The sequence below is a fragment of the Prionailurus bengalensis genome, chromosome B4 (assembly GCF_016509475.1).
Source record: "Prionailurus bengalensis isolate Pbe53 chromosome B4, Fcat_Pben_1.1_paternal_pri, whole genome shotgun sequence".
In the NCBI taxonomy this organism is placed as follows: Eukaryota; Metazoa; Chordata; class Mammalia; order Carnivora; family Felidae; genus Prionailurus; species Prionailurus bengalensis.
The window spans coordinates 82266354-82286154 of NC_057358.1; the positions used below are offsets into that span (position 1 = coordinate 82266354).

At 50.7% G+C, this 19801-nt stretch overlaps 3 protein-coding genes across 10 annotated transcripts; 1 reads left to right on the forward strand and 2 right to left on the reverse strand.

Moving 5' to 3' along the window:
* Positions 1-110: 110 nt before the first annotated feature.
* DNAJC14 (DnaJ heat shock protein family (Hsp40) member C14) lies at positions 111-7996 on the reverse strand. Of its 5 annotated transcripts, none has more exons than XM_043564352.1 (8): positions 7842-7996; positions 7139-7287; positions 5221-6686; positions 2597-2703; positions 2249-2368; positions 1478-1638; positions 1293-1395; positions 111-1092 (listed from the first exon to the last, which is right to left on the reverse strand). In XM_043564352.1, the coding sequence occupies exons 3-8, from the start codon at positions 6628-6630 to the stop codon at positions 882-884; spliced, it is 2112 nt and encodes a 703-aa protein (XP_043420287.1). In that variant the 5' UTR covers positions 6631-6686; positions 7139-7287; positions 7842-7996; the 3' UTR covers positions 111-881. The 5 variants fall into 5 exon arrangements, with proteins under 5 accessions (XP_043420287.1, XP_043420286.1, XP_043420288.1 ...); XM_043564351.1 differs by having other exon boundaries at positions 7139-7654; XM_043564353.1 differs by having other exon boundaries at positions 111-1087; positions 7139-7984.
* A 479-nt stretch (positions 7997-8475) lies between these two features.
* On the forward strand, positions 8476-12966 carry LOC122473727 (transmembrane protein 198-like). 4 transcript variants are annotated; one of them, XM_043564358.1, is made up of 5 exons: positions 8476-8714; positions 9732-9991; positions 10583-11164; positions 11579-11739; positions 11861-12966. In XM_043564358.1, the coding sequence occupies exons 2-5, from the start codon at positions 9817-9819 to the stop codon at positions 11996-11998; spliced, it is 1056 nt and encodes a 351-aa protein (XP_043420293.1). In that variant the 5' UTR covers positions 8476-8714; positions 9732-9816; the 3' UTR covers positions 11999-12966. The 4 variants fall into 4 exon arrangements, with proteins under 4 accessions (XP_043420293.1, XP_043420295.1, XP_043420294.1 ...); XM_043564359.1 differs by having other exon boundaries at positions 8477-8714; positions 11582-11739; XM_043564360.1 differs by lacking the exon at positions 9732-9991 and having other exon boundaries at positions 11582-11739.
* Positions 12967-13147: 181 nt separating this feature from the next.
* On the reverse strand, positions 13148-18789 carry MMP19 (matrix metallopeptidase 19). Its single transcript, XM_043564356.1, has 9 exons — positions 18548-18789; positions 18144-18229; positions 17106-17236; positions 16654-16869; positions 15923-16168; positions 15364-15489; positions 14602-14766; positions 14312-14439; positions 13148-14132 (listed from the first exon to the last, which is right to left on the reverse strand). Exons 1-9 carry the CDS (start codon positions 18635-18637, stop codon positions 13677-13679), a joined length of 1644 nt encoding a protein of 547 aa, XP_043420291.1. The 5' UTR covers positions 18638-18789; the 3' UTR covers positions 13148-13676.
* Positions 18790-19801: the final 1012 nt, after the last annotated feature.

Consider the following 19801-nt stretch of genomic DNA (forward strand, 5'->3'; position numbering starts at 1 on the left):
CCTCTCCCTTGGTCCAGTAGGAGATGCCCTTCACTCTCAGCTAAGAGTAGGAAAAGGATTCTCAAGTGAGAAAAAGGGCTCCACTATATGGGCAAAGAAGAAAGGGAAGATACAGGTTGCCAGTTATATATTTATAGAAAGATAATCCCCTGGCTTTAAATAGATATGTACATACAAATATGAACAAACTTAAAAAAATACAAACCCTTGGATCATAAAGGGGCTGCTGGGAGCCCCTTTTTCCTTCCCTCTCACCCAAGGGCAGAGGGCATGAGTCTGCTTTTTAAAAATTATCAGTTTTGGCCATCCCTGCAGCAACAAGCATGAAGTTGGGTGATTACCCACAAGGTGGATGTCAGGAAAAATGTAGAGTTCCCACTCTTTGAATTCTATGTATAATCTCCTATAATTAGGGCTACATGCTTTCTTGTTCTGTCTTTTAACTAGTATGTTGGGGTAAAGGAGGGGGCTCCCTCCTGAAATGGGTCAGGAAATCAGATAGACTTACAGTTTTAAAAGAGGGGGGGGGGGAGTGTCATCTGCTCTAGAAGCAAAAGACAAAGGCATACAGACCCCAGGGAAATACCCAGTTCCCATGCTACCATGGGAGATACTGTCCAGCCCAGATCCAGGCTCTAGGTTCTTTGCTCTAGCCACCCCCTATTTCTTTGGTATTGTCTAAAGACAAGTTTCAGTTCCTAGGTGCTGGTGGAGGAGGGAGAGTGGTTCTGGGGCTTCCTACAGGTACTGAGTGAACAATTTGAACTTAAAATTTTCCCTTTTTTCAATATTTAAAAATAAACAAATCAAAACTCCATCCTGTGCTATACACAGCCCTTTTGACTCCCTGACATTGATCTGAGGAAAGAAGAGAAGGGGTGTCATCGTTGGAAGGGCCTCCTCACTTTCTTCCGCCGCTTCGGTTTGGCTTCTCCCTTGGGTACTGTGCTGTTGGGCTTAGAGGCTGCAGTGGCCCCAGGGCCAGGCTGAGGAGCTGCAAAGAAGTTCCCATTGGACATCTGGCCTGGGGGTACTTGAAAGATCCGGCTCAAGAAATCCTGAAGGTCTGCAGGAGGGGCTTCTGGGGCTGCTCTGAGGGGACAATAGAAGACATAACGAGGCAAGAAATACTGAGTTATATTGTTACCTGTTTATACCTAAGTTAAAGACATACTAAGTCAGTTGCCAGACTTCTTAAGGGTGAGACATCTAGGTGTCCTAAACGGCATGTCGTCTGAAATCATACTCAGAACTAGAATAGCAGGTAGATTGTTGAAAGAAATAACACTTACCTCTGCCGCCCACTGGTGCCTGGAATCCGAGAACCAAATGAGATGTGATAGGGGACTCTATGAGTATCTGGGGAGATTCCCACACGCTGGCATCCAGCCCACTCTGCAAGCATGAGAAATAATTAGCCAAAACATTATAGTTTTGAGCGTACATAAGCCCATATTTCTAGAGAACAGAAGTATACCTGTGATGTCATACACCTTTCCATCCATTAGCGCAAAATAGGTGATCTTGAGGCCCAACATGCTTGACTCTGCCCAAAAGTCTCCTTCCTCAGCAGGATGCAGTCTATTACACTCAGCACAGTATCTGGCACTTTTAGGTTCCCGGTCCATTTCAAACCTCCTACAACCCAACACAACAACAAAAATTCCTTAATTTGTCAAGCCTGCGGTGTTGCTATAGTATCATCATTATGATCACTTCTCGGCCTTTTGGCTAAGATCAAGTGTATATTTTTTTTTGTTGTTTATTTTTGAGAGACAGAGACAGAATGCGAGTGGATTAGGGGCAGAGAGAGGGAGACACAGAATCCGAAGCAGGCTCCAGGCTCTCAGCTGTCAGCACAGAGCCCGACGCAGGGCTCGAACCCACAAACTGTGAGATCATGACCTGAGCCGAAGTCGGACGCTCAACCGACTGAGCCACCCAGGCACCCCTAATATCCTCGTTATTAACAAAGATGGCTGAGAGATCTAAAATTATCTCCACTCAGTTGTTACATATGCCTACAAACACCCTTACCCTCAGCCTTCTATATTAAATCTAAAAATAACTTTTTTTTTTTTTATTGCTAATTCAAATCCCCAATCTCTTGATACGATGGCAAAAGCAAAAACCTCAGGGTCTTTTTACTCATCATCTATATCCCCCAACTACCAGAAATACTCACAAGGAGGTCTTTGGCTACCCAATCCCTAAGTTGTGGCTGTCCCATTCCTGTCCTATTTCATACCTATGCTTTCCCTGGCATCGGCTGCACATCATAGTGTTCATTGCCTCTTTAAGGTCATCCTGCAGCTTGGACAGAAACTCGTTCACCGACCGGCTCAGCTCATTCTCTGCCATTCGTTTCCTAAGAGAAGAAAGCCTTTGTAAATGAGAGGGTATTGAGCAAGGGACAAAGGGAGATGAATCTTTTAGCCTCTTGAGGCTCCTGGCCAGCTAGAAAGATAAGCAACCCCAATTCCCTCCACCTCAGAGAGCCTCCTCCAGCCACAAATCCAGGGACCTCTACTACTGAAGATTACTCATTTACCCCACTTTCCTATTTTCCACTTACAATTTCCTATTTCCCACTTACATTTCATATTCCTTCCGCCTTTCAGGATTGCTGACAATGTCCCAAGCTGCCCGCAAAACCTTGAAGGCCTCCTCGGCCCGGGGATGATGATTTTTGTCAGGATGAACCTACCAAGACAAAGATTTCCTCACAAATCCATTCCAACTTTCTCCCCATCTTAGGTCAAAATAACCTCATATCAAAGTGTTCTCTTTGACCACCCTTTTGGAGAGTCAATACACCTAGATAAGTAATTGCTCTAGCTCTGCAAATAGTTTCAGGATCAAGACCCAGGTCTGTCACTATTAGCTATATGACCTAGAATATTGTATCTATCACGGATTATTGGGAGTATCGAATGAGAATACACATGATATACATAGTACAGAATTTGGCATTAGGGTGATCCGCCATCTCAGTGTGCTTGGGATTGTCCCAATTTTAGCACTGAAAGTTCATGTCTCAGGAAACCCTCAATCCCAGGCAAACAGGGATGTATACGCTACCTGGTATACATATACTAAGCCCTCACATTTTAGCTTTATCATCAATCATAAAGAATTCCAAGGATATTATATCCTCAAACTCATTCTTTTTTAACTAGAAAATTCTCATATATACTTCCTACAACAGTTTGCTTTTCTGTCCCAGAAATGAAATATAGCATATTGTGATCCTCACAGGCCTTTTACCCACTTTTCAACCTTTTCTCTAGGACAAATAGTATCCTTACTTCCTACAGCTTCTTGATTGTTCCCATCCTTGTTTTCCAAAGGTACAGAATAAAGCTAGTCTCCTGATGATGCCAAATAAATAGAATGCTGCTAAATCTCCCACATATCCAAGCTTAGAGAACAGCCTTTTAGTCATGGTCACTCTGGGGCCTAATAAGGGCAGTGAGAGGTTCCATAAAAGAAGCCCACAGACACTGGCCCAGAACAAGGAAGAATTCTTACATGTGTTACAGGTGTGTTGAAGATTGGGGGACTTAACTCCATCTCTACTCCAAGAAAACAAGTTGAAAATGAAAAATTTTGTGACAATATTTCCCAAGAGAGGATTATCTGCTAAAAGACATGAAAGTGAGGGGCGCCTGGGTGGCTCAGTGGGTTGGGTTGGGTTGGGTTGGTTTGGGTTGGGTTGAGCGGCCAACTCTTGATTTTGGCTCAGGTCATGATCTCGTTGTCGTGGGACCCAGCCCCATGAGCCTGCTTAGGATTCTCTCTCTGCCCCTCTCCTGCTTGTGTGTGCTCTCTCCCTCAAAAAATAAAAATAAACTTAAAAAAAAAGAAAGACATGAAAGGGAGAAAAGAGCTCTACTACTAGTATCTAACTGAGTGTAAGCTGTTGTTCCCCACTCTTAAGAATATGCCCCCGTCTATCCACTAAGGGGCATGAATTTCCCACCAAACTAATTTAGTCCTCTGCTAAGTTACACACCTGGTATATTACTGTGTCTTGAATAGTTAATGGACACCTTGGTTACTCATTCCTATTTGGTGTCATGCAATCATTGAGGTAATTTACACACCATGATTTTTTACCAGTCCAGTTCCATACACTCAAATAGGCCCCCAATGGAATTTACACACATTACTTAATATTCATAATATAGTTTAACTTACAGAAAATAGCAATAATCATCACATCTAAAAATAATTACCTAATATCTACTAATAGCAATTTGATTGCATGCTCGTGTTAAACCATTTCCCTGAAGCATATGGGGCATCACAACTGCCATCTGTACCATGCCCTCTTATCAACAAAAGCAACCCTATCTTGGGGTGCCTGGCCAGCTCAGTCATTAAGGCAACTGTGACTCTTGATCCCAGGGTTGTGGGTTCAAGCCCCAAGTTGGGTGTAGAGATTACTTAAGGCTCGCTCAGTCAATTAAGCATCAGACTCTTGGTTTCAGTTCAGGTCATATGATCTCACAGTTGGTGAGATCAAGCCCCACATTGGGCTCTGTACCAGCAGTGTGGAGCCTGCTTGGGATTCGCTCTCCCCCTCTCTCTCTGCCCCTCCCCTGCTCACACTCTAAATAAACATTAAAAAATAATTAAAAAAAAAAAACAGACAACTGTATCTTCACGTATGACATACATATGCACACGCCTCTCTATGGTTTATGCTCTGTTCTCTTTCCTTTTCCCACTCTACATTGCTGGTCCTGAAATATGTTTTCTTTCACCTGGTCCTGGAATAATCACATGCATTTCCTGAACTTTCCCACTCTAGGTCCACATTTGCCTCTCTGGGACAGATAGCTGGATTTCCCCATGTTCAAAAAACCCTCTTTTGTTCAAAGTAGAGGAATTGACAGGCTATCTGACTAGGCCTTTTCTCCACCCTAGTTAGAGGGACTTCACCTGGAAATTCCAGGGTGAGTGGTCCAACATTGAACCACTAGGTTCATTTCTTTTTATTAAGAATCTCATGACAAAAAACTTAAAATGAAGGGAAAGTCAGATCCCATAGTGAAGGGGAAAAAGTCTTTATGAATGTTTCCTAAGAATTAAAGTTACTCCAGCTTCAAGTTGACTTTTTACTCTGCCTTCTCTTTATTCTAGTCTCCCTAAAATTGGAATAGAAAATAAAATTTAACAAAAGAGGAAAAGGAAACAGAAGGGAAGAATACTCACCATCACTGCCAGCTGCCTATAGGCCTTCTTCAGTTCAGTATCTGATGCTGTGGCTTCAACCCCCAACACATGGAAAGGGTTTAACTCATCCTCAGGAACCCCAGCCATGGTCAAGAGTCGAGCCACTTCTTCTTCAGGCTGGCAGTAGCGACCACCAGCTATAGGTGCATTCCCCTGCCTGTCAGTCCTTGGCTTGACCCAAGGCAACTCCAGCCAACCCCACTGAAACATTTTTACCAACTGTTGCCATGGCCTGCTATCTCTCAGCAGAATCAGGCAACGCTGCAGGGTGGGAAAATCCAGCCAAGAAAAGAGCCAAGTGGCTTTACCCCTCCAGCCTAACCTGTCACCCAGTCCCACCAGAAACCGCCAGCCCAACTGTAGACAGCCCAACAAGAGAGCCAGAGCCAAGAGGAGCAAAGCACCCAGTAGCCTAAGAAAACGGGTTAATAGCCCTGCCCCATAGCAACATCCTTGGCTCATAAATTGGAACATCACCTGGGCCCAGCCCCCCAGCCGCCCTGCCCAGACTCCCATCCAGACTCGAAAAAGGTCCAGATCACTGCCTTTCAGCTGCCTGCATGCATAGATGAGATGGCCACAAGTTTCCACATACTCTCCCACCAATACCAGCAGTTCAATCAGCCACCAGAAGCCTGCCTGTCCAAGCTGACACAGTTCCTCTGCTCCCCATAATCCCAGGCCTCTGCGCTTATCTGCTTGACTTCGTTTCCGGCCCAGCCTATGTCGGCCAGGGGACCTGGGATCTCTGCGTCCACCTTCCCGAGTATCCTCCTTGGCTGGAATGCGGTGCCGCTGTCTCCGAGGTGGTTTCTTTCCACTGGGCACACGTGAAAAATCACTGGGGAACTTAAGAGGTTCCTCATCATCATATTCCTCTTCCAACTCTTCATCTTCCCCCAAAACTGGAGAGGTACAATGGTGGCAAAAGTTGCTAGAAGAGCTATCTCCTCCCTCAGAGTAAGGCCCTTCAGGGATTCCAGGGGTTCCCTGGCAGTTGCAAGCAGATGGAATGGAAAGAAAAGAAGGGTTCCCATCCTCCTGGTACCCAGCCTCATTCTCTCTTGAGAGTTCCTGGTCCACTCCTGACTCTTCCTCTGAAGATGCCTCACTCTGATCAGGGTCCTCTCCATCCCTAGGGGGTCCTGGACCCCTTGGGGGGCCATGGCTTGGATCCGACCAGTGGGCTGGGTTTGGGGGCTGTGTGTACTTAGGACTAGAGTGCTCTGTGAGGCAGCGGGTACCATTAGAAGCAGGCCTCGCTGAGTCCCTGAGTCCTGAGAATGAAAGTATTTCAGGGTCCACAGAGGATCCTAAAGTCCTGAGGGAGGCGCCACCACTGTGGTGGGCTCCACACAACCCTCTTTCTCCGGGGTGCTTCTGGGCCATGACCCCGGGGCTTCCTGAGGATTTTAGGTCACAGCCATCATGATAAGTTCTGAGGCCTGTAACAAAGGTATTAAGGTGGGGGATGATCAAGTATAGGACACAAAGAGAGGGGCTAAATTATCTTAAATTGGGGATACAGTTAATGCACCCACCTCCCTTGTTTTCTCAGATTCTTCTGGAGCGTTCGTTGTCCCCAGCAATAAGCAAATACTCCATTAACCACAACCATGCTCCCTCCCCTCCTCCAAATCCCCTTAGTTTTTCTTCTTCCCCCAGAAAGCTGCAAACCAAAATCTGGGAAAGAGGGAGGTACCGTAAAGGGTGTGGTCCTAGGGTCACTCGTGGGGGAAAAAGGGAAAGACGACCGGAAAGGGGTGCCGCAGGCTGCCCGAAAGGGTGGGGACCGCGCGGCTCTTAAGAAAAACCTGGGGGACCGAGCTTAGGGTTGCAGCTGAGAAAGACATCCAGGAAACCCTTGGGCTGGGTAGAGGGGGTAAAGGTAACGTACCGGAAGAGCGGCGGTAACTCCTCCCCCTCCAGCAGCTGGGCCTAGGGCCAGGGGGAGCTACGAGAGCAGCTCCCCCGGCTCCGCCTCCCGCTCACGCTCTGCTTCCGCCTTCCGTCCCCGCCGTGGCCACCGACCTACGGTTACTTCCACTTCCGGGGTCACCAGGGAAGAGACGGGAAGGAAACGAAAAGGCGGTTGGCGGAGGCGCGAGCCAGTCCAGCAAGCGCTGAGTCAAATCGGAGGAGGCGGTCCTAGGGAACACTGGCCCCTCCCCTTAAAGGGCTCTCTGCTGCCGCCCTCCGAGTGCTGGAGTCCTATCCCCGCTGGCTGCACCGCTGGTGGGCGCTGCAGCTGTGCCTGCGGACTGGGGGCAGATTTTCAGGGTTCCTCTGGCTGTATTCTTGGGCTTTGTAGAGACTGGGAGATAGAGGATAGCCACCGAGCCACAGTCTGTTTCCTTTGCAGACAAAACCAGGGAGCGTAGAGGAGCCACCGCCCCGATCCTTTCCCTGCTGCCTGTAGCGAGGACAGAGGACCTTTTGTATCATGCGGAGGTGGAGCGGCGGGGAGGACGCCCCGGGCTAGCCCCCACCCTGGCCTCCCTGCACTGCCCCTTCTTTCCCAGCAATCTTCGGCCTCCCCAGCGCCAGACCCAGCTGGCGAACTGCCCGGTATAACTACAGCTCCCACGGCCCAGACCCACCCCTTAGGACGCAGCTCCCAGGCACGGTCACGGAGCGGTTCCAGGCGACCAGGAACGTAGCTCCGCCGGGCTCAGGACCCGAGCGGAGTGCCAAAAAACACTGCACTCATCTGCATGCTGCTTTGCGTCTCATTTGCATACCGAGCTGCTCTCGGTCGACGTCGACACGCGCCCCCGCCCCCACGCAGACCAGACTTGGGTCCCCTCTCTGTCGGTCCCCTCCTCTGCACACGCCTCTCTCGTTAGTCCCCCTTCCAGACCCCGTCTTGCTCCGCAAGTTTTTCCGCCCATGAGCCCCTCGCCGGCGCCCCCAGTCCTGTAAAAGCCCCTTCCCCGGGTCCCCGTCTCGACCACCAGGTTCTCCAGAAGACAATACTCCAATTCTCTGGGAAGTGGAAGAAACCAAGCCGGGACTAGGGGGGCGCTGGGACCCCCGTTGGGGCTTTGAGAGCTTCTAATTGTCGAGTTATCGCCTAAGTATTCAGAGACATTTTCTTCAACTTCGTGTGGTGCCCCCAAACCCTTCCCTGCTATGGTTGCGGGGGTGTCTGGTCCCAGCTTAGATCAGTGGGCAAACTGGGTCCCCCCACACATAGGGAAAAGAGTTGGAGGGGCCCGCCCCGTGATGTCACCCCCACTCCCCCACCCTCACACACACACCCTGTCCCCTTCCTCCACCCCCTAGGCTGATTGCATTTAGCTCTCAGGGCTTGGGCTACGACTTGCAAGAGTTTAGGGGGGCAACGAACAGAGTGGCCCTGGGGGTGCCCACGCCCGACAGCCGCCCCGACGCCTAGGACCTCCGGGCAAGGATGCAGCAGGGGGGTTAGGGAAGCACTTCTACCCCCTCCTCTCCTGAGTCCTGGCAGGGTGGTGAGTAGTTAACACTCCTTCCCCAACCCTCTCCTTATTTAGGGTCCCTAGACTTCCAAGCGGATTAAGGTGAGGAGCGCCAGGGATTCCCCACGCCAACCCTCCAGCCTGTTAGGACCTTGATGTCCAAAAGAAGACAGATGAAAGTGCCTGCATCCACCCTACCCCACTCCCACAGTGCTCCCCAAACCAGCCCTTCCTTGGTGTTCTCCTTTCAGGAACTGAATTCAAACCCCACTGGCAACCCTGACACCCCTGGGGAAAGGGGGGGGGGGGGGGAGGAAAAGTCCCATCAGTGTCCTGAGGGGAGGAGCAAGAGGCTACCAGGATGTGAGATGTCTGCGGGCAAGGTGCCTGCTTAGTCCAAGAGGGACCATGGGAATTGGACTGTGGCCGGATACCCCTTCCCCCAACTTAACTCCATCTACCTATGAAGCGGAGGCTTCAGAACCTTGACAAAGTGCGGGAACTGTCTCTGGTTCCTTGTCCCAAACTTTTTTGATATGCTTCTTTTTACGTCTTCCTTCCCTGGGGTTGGAGCAGCTGTCCAGAGACCCCACTATGACTCATTCTCTCCTGTTTCTCCTCCTCCCCCCCCCCCCCAGGATTAACCCCACCTTTCCCAGTCCTGTAGGGTCGTATTGAGTTCCAGCTGCAGATTGGGCAAGCTTTGTTTTTAGCTCGAACAGGCGGCTGAACCTTCAGTTCCCAGTCCCACTAATGCCCCTGGGCCCCTCCTTCCACCCACTTAGGACTTCTGACTCTTCCCACCCTGGAAAGCTAGGGAACAAAGTCTCATTACCTTATGAGATTTTAGTTTAAGTTTCACTTAGTGTCCTTGTTTCAGAGGTTACTAAAGAGACAGCCAGCTCCCCTTGACCCACTCCTGTAGATTTTTTCAGTTACCCCAGCAAGTCCATGGTCCCTCCTGAAATGGGCCTTTCTTCGTAAGAAATAGAGGTACAGAATCCTCAAGATTCATGGGCACCTAAGTTCCTGCCCCCTACCCCCTTGCAGGTTTCCCAACCCCCTCAAGACATTCATGGATGGATGAGAGGAGCTGACACTGACCTTCCCCTCTGTGATCACCTTTTCTTCGGCCATGGAGGAAGCCTTGCTGCCCCTGGCCATGACCTCTGACCCCAGGCCCTTTAATCAACAACTCCCAGAGCCTCCAGACCCAAGATGTGTCTTGGAACCCCAGGACAATCCTGAACTGGCACCCGCCCTGGTGTGTGCTCTTTGCTGCTGCTTTGGAATCATCTACTGCTGCTTCGGTGAGGGCAGAGCCAGGATTCTGGGGGGCAGCTGCCCAAGACTCTCACCCTCAAGGATGATGGGAACTTTCTTCTTTGCTCCTAGGCCACCTCTACTCCTCTATTAGGGGATGCCTACCTTCAGTGTAGCCCCTGCTGCTCTTGCCAGCTCTTCTTGTCCACCCCCCCCCCACACACATCCATGCCCCCTGACTCTGACCCCTGGCAACTATCATTTGCTTCACCCTTCCCTCCTACCTCAAAACTCCATTCCCACATTATCCTCCATGATTCTTCAACCCTTCCCCAATAACCTGAATCAGCCTGTGCTGATTCCTTCTGCCATCCCTGGAAGGACTAAACCTTTTTTCTATAGCTATTTCCCACAACATATCCATCTTTCCTCCTAATTTTTCCTCCCACCCCTCACAGGTTTTGAAAGCTCCCTGCCCTCCCTGAGATGATCCCTTTTTACCCCTTGCCTTGTGGTCCCTGGGTTGCTGCTCCTGTCTTCTGCTCCTCGTTAGCCACTCCTCTCCCTTGTAATTCATCAGAGCCATCCGTGTAGATGCCCCCTTTCTGTCTCTCAGTGCCTCCTGCCTCCCTTCCCAGGCTACCGCTGCTTCAAGGCAGTAATGTTTCTCTCGGGCCTGCTGTCAGGAGCTCTGGTGATCTTCCTGCTGTGCCACAAGGAACGAGTGCTAGAGACACAGCTGAGCCTGGAGGTGAGCGCGGGCATTGCGCTAGGCATCGGACTCCTCTGTGGCCTGGTCACCATGTTGGTTCGCAGCGTTGGGCTCTTCCTGACTGGTCTCCTGCTAGGCCTAACCCTGGGTGCCGGGGCCCTGCTGGGCACAGAGCCCATCTACCAACCACCTTCAGCCTGGGTGCCAGCTGGGGGGCTGGTGGGGCTGGCACTGCTGGGAGCCCTGCTCACGCTTCGGTGGCCACGTCCATTCACAGTTCTGGGCACGGCCCTGCTGGGTGCTGCGGTGCTGGTGGCCTGTGCTGACTACTTCCTAGAGGGGCTGGCACTGGGCAGTCGGCTGGGCCAACGCTTGCAGGCACTTCCAGCCTTGCCTCCTCTCTGCTGGTATAGCTGGGTCTTGCTGGGCACCTGGCCAGCCCTGGGGGCCCTTGGGGCCCTGGCCCAGTGGAAGCTCATGGATGAGGAACATGGAGGCCACGCCAATGGTGAGTTAGTGCCATGGTACAGAAGCAGCTAACCTGTGCCCATGTCCCCAGTTCCCAGACTTGATGGGGGGGAAGAGGGGGGAAGTGTCTAAGGTGAATGGGGCAGGGCATCGAAAGAAAGTTAGAGTTGGAGGAACCAACGGTCTGGGTGAGAATGAGGAAAAATTGTCAGAGGGAATAAGGAGGAGTTAGTTACTGGGGACCATTACAGAAGGAAAGGAATATCACAGGGAAGTCCAGAAGGAAAGTGTAGGAGGATTCCAAAGAAGAGTTTCTTTTAGAATAACCAGGGGAAAGATGAGGTTTGAGAGACCCAGAACAGGAAGAACAAATGGGTTTCTGTAGAGGGTGAGTGTGTTTGGGGGTGGGATTTAGGGTCTAAAGAGGCCTGAGTCTGTATTGCCCCCTCCCAAGCAGTGGTCTTGAGCCACCAGCGAAGGCATCTTCAACTCCTTCGGATCCGCCAGCAAGAGGCCAAGTGGCACCGAACATCCCCTGGGGTGGGGCTCTGTGAGGGCAGTTACCGGCGCCAGCTCCCCCACAACGGCCGGAGCCCTGCTGATAGTCTGGCTCCTGTGAGTGAGGGGAGGGGCACACCTGGGGATGGGGCAGAGGGCACTCAGGGATGGTCAGGGTGGGAGGGGGGGCTCTGACCTAGGCCCTTCCTTCTGCCTTCTCTGCCCTGTGCCTCTCCAGAGTTATCTCCAGAGCCTTCGAGAACGCCAACTGGGACCAGGCACCCGGGCCACAGCCCCCCACACCATCCTGGACTTGGATTCTGACTGTGGTTCCACTGTACCCCTCACCACACCTTCTGGTTCCACCCATACCTGAGCCTAAACCTCCACTGAGGCTTCCACCCCAGCAAGAGCCTGGGAACACCCAAATGTGCAAGGCCTGAGCCCACAGGACACACACACAAACTTCCCCACCTCTCAGATTGGGGATAGAATCTGTACTCCAACCCAGACCAACCCTGTAGGGATATGTTTCAGGGACAGGTAAAGGAGAATCTTGTGGGGAGGGGAGAAGAATGGAAGTAGGAGAACCTACCTCTTCCAAAAATAGAGGTGCCCTGGTCCCTAAAGTAACTGACTTTCTAATTCCCTTTAAACCAAGGAGAGCCCTTACCCAAATAGCCTTTTATATACTTGCCTTGGTATGCCTCACAATGGTAAAATAAAGAGTTTTGTTGTTTTAGGACCTATTGAAAATCAGGAAGCCCACTAAAGCACTTGGTAGCTTTTTGATGGGGAGAAGGACACAGAGGAACTCTAGGATCACCTAATCCCTAGGCCTCTCTCATTAAAAGGTAGTTGGCTTCCTGGTTAGCCTTTACTCCCGAGTCCCATAGGCTCAAGCCTCCTTCTCCTACCTCAGTTGGGAGTACTGTCCTCCATGGTGCTTCCTTTTCCCTCCTTAATGTAGGGAAGACAATGGGGCAATGTATGGAACAGCACCTGCCTCCCCCAAAAGCTGGCTATTTGCCCCAAGGAGAAAGCATTGGCCCACATGCCAGAGTCCTGCCCTTTTGCCCAAAGTAGCCTGGTCTTCAAGGCTGCACAGGAGACAAGTGCCTTCTCTGCTTCTCATTGTAGGTGATGCTAATCTCCTTAACTAGAACTTTGTCCCACCCACTAACCCATTCTAACTCTCCCTCCTCTGATTCTCCCGCTCAAAGTCTGTTCCCTGGTTCCCCAGACAGCATGAAGGAAGATATATTCCTCCCCTGGGCAACAAAGCTAGGATGGGAGGGAAGAAGAATATGGGAGCACGTGAATAAAATGGCATTGAACACTGAACCAGGGAGTCCAGCCTCTGCTGTTGCTGTTTTTTTCTTTTTTTTTCTTTTTTTGCATCCCCAGTTAGCCAGGCTGACAAGTCCTCTGTCCCCTAAAGGTCTGATATGATCTTATCAGATTGGACTACGGTACACACAGCTACACACACACACAGCCAGAGGAAGAACTGTTCAGTCCTCCCTAATGAACATGGAGTTAGCCTTTATTAAGCACAAATGTGCCAGACACTGTGCCATATACTTCACAAATAGTATTTCATTTAATGCAATAACCCTGCAGGATTGGTATCCACCTTATTTTGCAGATGGGGAATCTGAGGCTCCGTGAGGTTAATTAACTTGTCCAAAGTCCTCAGCAAGTAAATGTGATTCTCAAGTGTTCCAAAGCCCTTGCTCATTTTACTGGCCATGCTGTTTCCTTGCACTTTATCTAGGAAGAACAGGACCCAGGCATTTAGCTTCCCAGCTTTGCTGCCTGTAAGCCAGGGGCCTGAGTGGTGCCTTCCTTCTACGACTGTCTTCCAGAGAATAGATAACACAGCTGGAAGTGCTATCTAGGATGGAGGAAAAATGTCTAGAGGCTGACCCAGAGTTAGGGAGTCACTGCCCAGGAGGGAAAGAGCACAGAGGAGTGGTGGCTAGGAGTTAGAGGCCTGGGGTCTATGGCATGCCCCTGGTGCAGCCCTCCTGCCTAGTGAGCAGACGTTTGCTTCACATCTTGTCATCTGCGAGGGTGACATTACCAGGGAATGAAAGGGTGGTGGAGACTGTGGCTGAGGGGGTAATGTCCAAGATTGGGTCTCTGGGTGAGGGGGCTGTGTTCAAGGTGGTATCTATGGGTGAGGAAGTGGTATCCAAGTTTGTTCCTATGGCTGAGTTGTCAGTCCCTGAAGGAGTGGTGTTCCCACCCAATGGAGTATTGTCTGAGGTCTGGGGACGACAGTGCATCCAATTGTGGGCAGTATCTCTGGGATAGCCTTTCTCTACTCGAAGCTGCTGGTTGAGGCGCCAGTACTGTTTACCCTTGAAGAAGTAGACATGGCCATCCCGCCAACCCATAGCAGCAGAGGGCTGGTCTGGCACTCCTGTAAACAATCCCTTGATTGGTTTAGGGTAGTGGCTGAAGTCAGTTCGGGCCAGCTCGTCCCACTGCCAGTACCCGGAGCCCTAGGTGTGGGGTGGGTAGGGAAGAGAAGAGGATGAGGAGAGAGCTTAAGGATCCCCAGAGGTCTAACCCCAACCCACCGCAGCTGCAGATGATCTCCCCTCAACAGCAAGTTGGCTTCTCAGTGTGAGGTAGCCCACCCCTCCTAAGAAGCTGTTTGCCCTTGCTTTAAACTGTTTACCTTAAAGAGGAACACCTTTTTATTGAAAGGCCAATAGAGAGCTGCATCCAGGTGGGGGTCTACCCTATTCAGCTTCTTGGGAAAGCCAGGAGACATCTTGAAATTAATATAGCGCCACACCTTGTCTCCTGAGTGCATGTAAGGAAAGAACAAGTCATCTCTGTCTTCAGGTGATAGCTTTCGGTCCTCCCATTCCACCCTTCCAGGAACTTCTCATCTCTCCCTCCCTTTTATGGCTTCTTTAATGGTAGGCCCTCCTCAGGTAACACACTGTAAACTAGTCCCTTTACCCTTAAAGAAGTGAATCCATTGTGTTCGAGGAGAGTAGACAGCAGCATCTAGGTTTCCTGGGAGCCCCTCCCAAAGGGCAGACACTTGGAACAAGGGACCCAGCCCTGAATCTGTCACAGTCCACACGTAGTTCCCCTTGAAGGCATAAGTCTTCCCGCGGGGCCCTGAGAGCAAAAGTGTGTCAAGTCAAAAAGAGATGGGTCAAATAAAGACTTGTGGATACCTCAGACAAGCTGATAATCTGCCTTCATCCCACAGGCTGGTCCCTCAGAAATTCACTCAACATTAATTCAAAGAGAAGATTAAAGGTAAAGAAGGAAGACTCCGTGTTCAGCCTCTTTGCTGTTCAGAGCAGTTTAGCTCTGAACAATAAAACAAAAGCCCTGCAGATAGCTGCTCCCCTTTGGGGACCTCACCTTCCATTCCAATAGCTTCCAAGTTGTCCTTCCGTGCATGTATAACACACTCTCTAATAGACATTCCAGTAAATATAGTTTTCTCCATCTTGCTAGATTACCAGATGTGTTTTAGTGACCCTTATAGGGAGGCAACCGAGGTAAATGCCTGCCTAACCCACCTTTAATTTGGCTCTGAAGCCTCCCTCCCCATGCCACATGCCTCCTTCCATGGCCACTAACCTCTGCTGGGTATCTAACCCCTGTTGCTCATGCTGAGGTTCCATGTCATTCCCATTTGTCCAAGTCTCAAGTGAGTGGGGTGCTGCCACTGCCCACCTACAGCCTGAAAGGGAAGGGCCTCACCCAGCATCACGGCATCCAGTTCACCACTGCAGGGGTCTGGCATGGGACTGGGTTCTGTAGGCACGTGTGGTACAGTGGGGAGCTCCATCTCTTCTTCCTCATCCTCTGTCTCTGGGCTCTTCTTCCCTGCAAGGTAGCATGATGCTGTTCAAGGAGAGAACTCATAGCAACTGGCCTCCCCCCACTTTTCTGTAAGTTTGGCTCAGAGGCCCTGTATAAAGGGGAAAAGGGAATCCTAGAGCGTTTCTCTTGATGGGAAGCAAGATCATATTGATATCAATTGATAGTGTTGACGGGCACCAGAAAGGGAGAAGGAAGTTTGCTGGAATATTCATTCTTCATCCCCGAGAAAGGGCAAGAGGGGAGAGAGGCCTGGAAGGAAGATCAGACATGGAAGTGTCAGAAAAACAGCTGCTGAAAATGAAGATGCCTGAATAACTGGGTAGGAGGAAGAGAAGAAGACAAGTCAGTTCCTGCCATGGAGGTTAGACCTGTCTCTATAAGCCTGAAGAGATGCTGGTCACACTGACCCTCATGATCACCGGGGGAAAAGACTAACCATATAGAGCCTGAATCCCTGCCACATCATCCGGGTGCAGCTTGAAGTGGGGCCGATAACCAGCATAGACAGGGGCCATGAGGGCCTGTGTATATCGGGAGTGCCCAAGCCCCAGGGCATGGCCCAGTTCATGGGCTGCAATGATGCGCAGGTTCACTCCCCGGTAAGTCCGCTCCGTCCAGAGTTCATCTTCATCAAAGTGCACACTGCCCAGCTCTGGGATGTCAGCATGGGCCAGGACCCTCCCTGAACAAAGGCAAGGGTGAACAGGAATGAGGTCAGAGTCTCCTAGGCTAGAGCATCCCCTGCCTGTTACAAACCCCAATTTCTCCATTCCCTTAAAATTCCATCTACTTTCAGTCTCCTGCATGCCTCTCTCTCTCTCACCTTTCAGATCCCCTGTCATCACCCACTTCTCTCTGGGATGCCCATCACTCTGTTTCTGTACCTCCCAACCATTCTCTTCTCTCCGGCCCAATCCTCTCTGAGATGTGCCTTGAGAAGGGGAACTTAGACCAAGGAATAAGACATAACCTTCAAAGAGGAGGCTTGATAAGGCCCCAGGGAGGTGACCAACTGCCCCCCAAAGGAATATTAGAAGGTAGTTAGAGAGTGTAGGGTGCAGTTGGACATAGGCAGCAGACTGAACATTAAGGTTCCAGAGTCACTAGCTCAAGGGAACAGACATAATCTCAAGGTCTGTGATGTGGGAGCCAAGAGCTGGTACCTACCAGGCCCATCAAAGGAATTGGAGCAGTACAGGCTCTGGCGGCCATGGAAGGAGAGGCGGATGTCAGCCCAGCCAGCCTGCACCTCCCGGAAGGTCAGGGGAGCCACATTGCTCCAGTACCGGAAAGCTTGAAGCAGGGCTGCCCGAGCTGTGTGGGGTGGGAGGGTGGAAGGCAGGTTCAAGATGCGGAAGGTCAGGTGCTTCTTTCTCCAGCGGCCTGGTTATTAGACCAGAAAACAGGTTAGAAACACAGATCCCCTGCCAGCCCCAGAAAGATCCCCTGAGTCTGGGCATTCATTCAGCAAAGCTATGTCTCCAGGCAGGTGATGATCAGGTAATCACCAGGTGATCATCCATTCAACACTGAGCTGGGCCAGGCTGTCCCAATGTCACCTGTACTCCAGAGCCATGCCACCCCCTCCTTTCCCTCCCTTTCCCAGTCTCAGTCCTCACCCAGCAGGAGGTATTTAAGGGTCTTCTGGTTGAAGGGGTCCTCCAGGCCACAACGGGGCTGCCTCATGCGGGCCCTTGTGGCATCATCCAGCTGACCTGACACTGGCAGCTCAGATGCTTCCTGGAAAGCTCTGAGAAGAGGAAGAATGATGGGCCCAGCAGAGCAGGGGAATCTGGAATGACTGGAAACTGAGGAAAGCTCTCTGGCCACCTGCTGCCCAAAGTGGTAGCAGAGAATGGCACAGAATCTCTGAAGCTGATGGGGTCACTCCAGTATCCAGTCCTCATAACTAGGACTTTCTCTCCAGTTCTGCAGAAATAGCGATACTCCAGCTTCGTCTCCCCATCTTCCGTCTCTTATTTGTGTTAGGTTTCCCTCAGGTGTAGCCCTCTTCCCCTACAATTTCTAACCTTCTCCTGAGGAAGTGTCCCGTCCCCCTGCTCTGGAGACTCTCCCACCTCTGATTCCACCTGAGGGCCTGTCCTCCCTCAGCCTTCTCCTCCTGGCTAGATGCCCCCCCCCCCCAGCCCAGCCTGCTCTGGGGCAATTTCATCCCATAGGCATGTCAGGCATCGTGGTTTTTGAAGGGACTGTAAACATAACCGAAAGCAGAAAGAAAAACTATCCGTTAGATCCAAAATATAAAAAGAAAACTTCAAAATATAAGTAAATGCTGACTTAAAAGTCTACAAAAAGCAACATCATGTCAACAACTCAACTCCAATTCAACCCAGCTCATAGCTTTACATACAAATCATACTTCATGTGGGATGTCACCAATAGTATATTGGATATGATGTGGAATGGAGCCCCCAAAGCGATGCTTAGGGCTTAGGAAGACCCAATGACTGCTCCTCATCTTTGATCCCCATCTCACTCCACACCCCACCACCCAAACTGTGGCGTGTCCTATTCCCTAGATCCCTGACATGGATTTGGGTCAGGCAGAAGTGGGCCTGGGGAGAGGAAGAGATGAGAAGAAGGAAAGATGACCTTGCAACCTCAACCTTTACAGCATGTGCCTTATGACCTCTCACCTCAGAGCCTCCATGATATCTTCTGGCTTGAAGTCATCAGGTCCTTCGAGAGGCTTCTGTAGGTATCCATACTGCAACAGGTAATCCTATGATGGGGGTCAGGGTAAGCAGAGTAAAAAGGGAGTTAGTCTTAGGGTAAAGCTTCTCAGTGATCTAACAGATCCATAAGGATAGGGGAGGACAGACATGGAAGGATTAAAGGAGAGAGGCACCTTCGGGAAGGGGCTCAGGTAGAACAAAGGCAAGGAGTGGGAGATGGGCCAGAATAGATCATAAAGTAGAGGAAGGAAGGGAGAGGCACGTTGAAGTTCAGGATGGAGGCCTGGATGGGACTGTGGCGCAGTACCCCGATCCCTTCCTAGGCCTTGGTCCCTTTTTCCCTGGGAGGGGTGTGGAGAACTCACCACGGCTGCCTCCTTCCCTGAAGGCCCCAGGGTCCGGCCTGAGACTGTCATAAGGAGTAGGAAGCCCAGCCATAGCCACTGCCAGTTCATGGTCCCACTAGGCAGGAACTCCAGAGGCTGTCCTTGTCCTCTGCCCTGAGATTTCTGGGAGCCTGGGGAGTAGGGCTTGGTGGGGGGTTCTTGCCTCCAGTTCTTTCCACTCTCCAGTCTCTGGCCCTCTTTAGAAAACTTAAGGGGAGGGGAATTGGGGGGAGTGGCAGTGGGAGGTGACTAAGCCCAGAGGTATGTTGCAATTCTCCATTAACCCCTGCCCTGCCACAGAGCTTCCATCAAGAAGGGCCCCCAGCCCATTCCCACAGGGTCCTCTGCTGGAGATGGGAAGACTTTTCATACTGCCCTGCCCCAGGGGTGGGCATCCTGGCAGGATGAGAAGCAGAGTCTCTGCAGAGCTAAGGATGGGGACCATGGCTATCCCCTGGAGTTGGACATTCCTGTGCCCCAGGAACCCTGGGCAGCAAACCCCTCATCTTCAACATTCATAGGTCCCTGTCTGCTCTAGGATAGGAAAAAAATAAAATAAAAGTGAAGAGGTAGGAAGCAGCTTAGGTGCTTAGGTTTCAGGTGAAGGAATCAGAGATGAGGTCTCAGTTTCTTTGTACTCAAGACCAAATTAGGAATTTAAATGTTCTTGAAGCCTACTTGTGTCTGCTTTAATAAAAAGTCATTATTTCAAGCATTTCATGAGCCCATAATGTCAGGGTGGGGGTGGGGGTTAACAAGGGTACAAAGAAGTAAAAGGCCAGAGCTTGCCCACAGGAAGCTTGTGGAAGCTTGTGGCAAGGCTGACCCAAGTACCCGAAATGAGGGGAACCAGGATGCCAGGCAGGAGATGCCCCATCCTAAGGATCATGGGGCCGTGGGGAGGCTCGCCAAGAAACCAGGCTTTGAAGCCTGGCTAAGAATTGGATGGAGTAAAACAGTACCGAGGGACACGGACAGTGCAGGCCTTGAGTAAAAGTGCAGAGCTGAGAAAAGCCACTGTGCTCACTGAGTGGTTTTCCAGGGTCTGGATTGCTTCATTCACCACTGACTCCCTAGTACCTACTTCAGTCCAGCTCAATGCTTCAGGTGGTGCTTAATGAATCTTTGTCAAATAACTGGGGTGGGAGAGTGGTTGGGAGCCAGAGTTTAGAGGGGGTCTTGAGTGCTATTTAAGGAAGAAGTGGAAAACTTACATTTTATTTATGAAAAAAA

Coding starts and splice junctions, on each gene's coding strand:
- MMP19 (XM_043564356.1), bottom strand. CDS start 18,637: ATGAACTGGCAGTGGCTATGGCTGGGCTTCCTACTCCTTATGACAGTC. Junction 16,870..17,105: donor CCTTAAATACCTCCTGCTGG/GTGAGGACTGAG, acceptor TCTAATAACCAG/GCCGCTGGAGAAAGAAGCAC. Junction 14,440..14,601: donor ATGGATTCACTTCTTTAAGG/GTAAAGGGACTA, acceptor ACATGCACTCAG/GAGACAAGGTGTGGCGCTAT.
- DNAJC14 (XM_043564352.1), bottom strand. CDS start 6,630: ATGGCCCAGAAGCACCCCGGAGAAAGAGGGTTGTGTGGAGCCCACCAC. Junction 2,369..2,596: donor AGGCGGAAGGAATATGAAAT/GTAAGTGGGAAA, acceptor TTCTTCTCTTAG/GAAACGAATGGCAGAGAATG. Junction 1,093..1,292: donor GGCACCAGTGGGCGGCAGAG/GTAAGTGTTATT, acceptor TTGTCCCCTCAG/AGCAGCCCCAGAAGCCCCTC.
- LOC122473727 (XM_043564358.1), top strand. CDS start 9,817: ATGGAGGAAGCCTTGCTGCCCCTGGCCATGACCTCTGACCCCAGGCCC. Junction 9,992..10,582: donor AATCATCTACTGCTGCTTCG/GTGAGGGCAGAG, acceptor CTCCCTTCCCAG/GCTACCGCTGCTTCAAGGCA. Junction 11,165..11,578: donor ACATGGAGGCCACGCCAATG/GTGAGTTAGTGC, acceptor CCCCCTCCCAAG/CAGTGGTCTTGAGCCACCAG.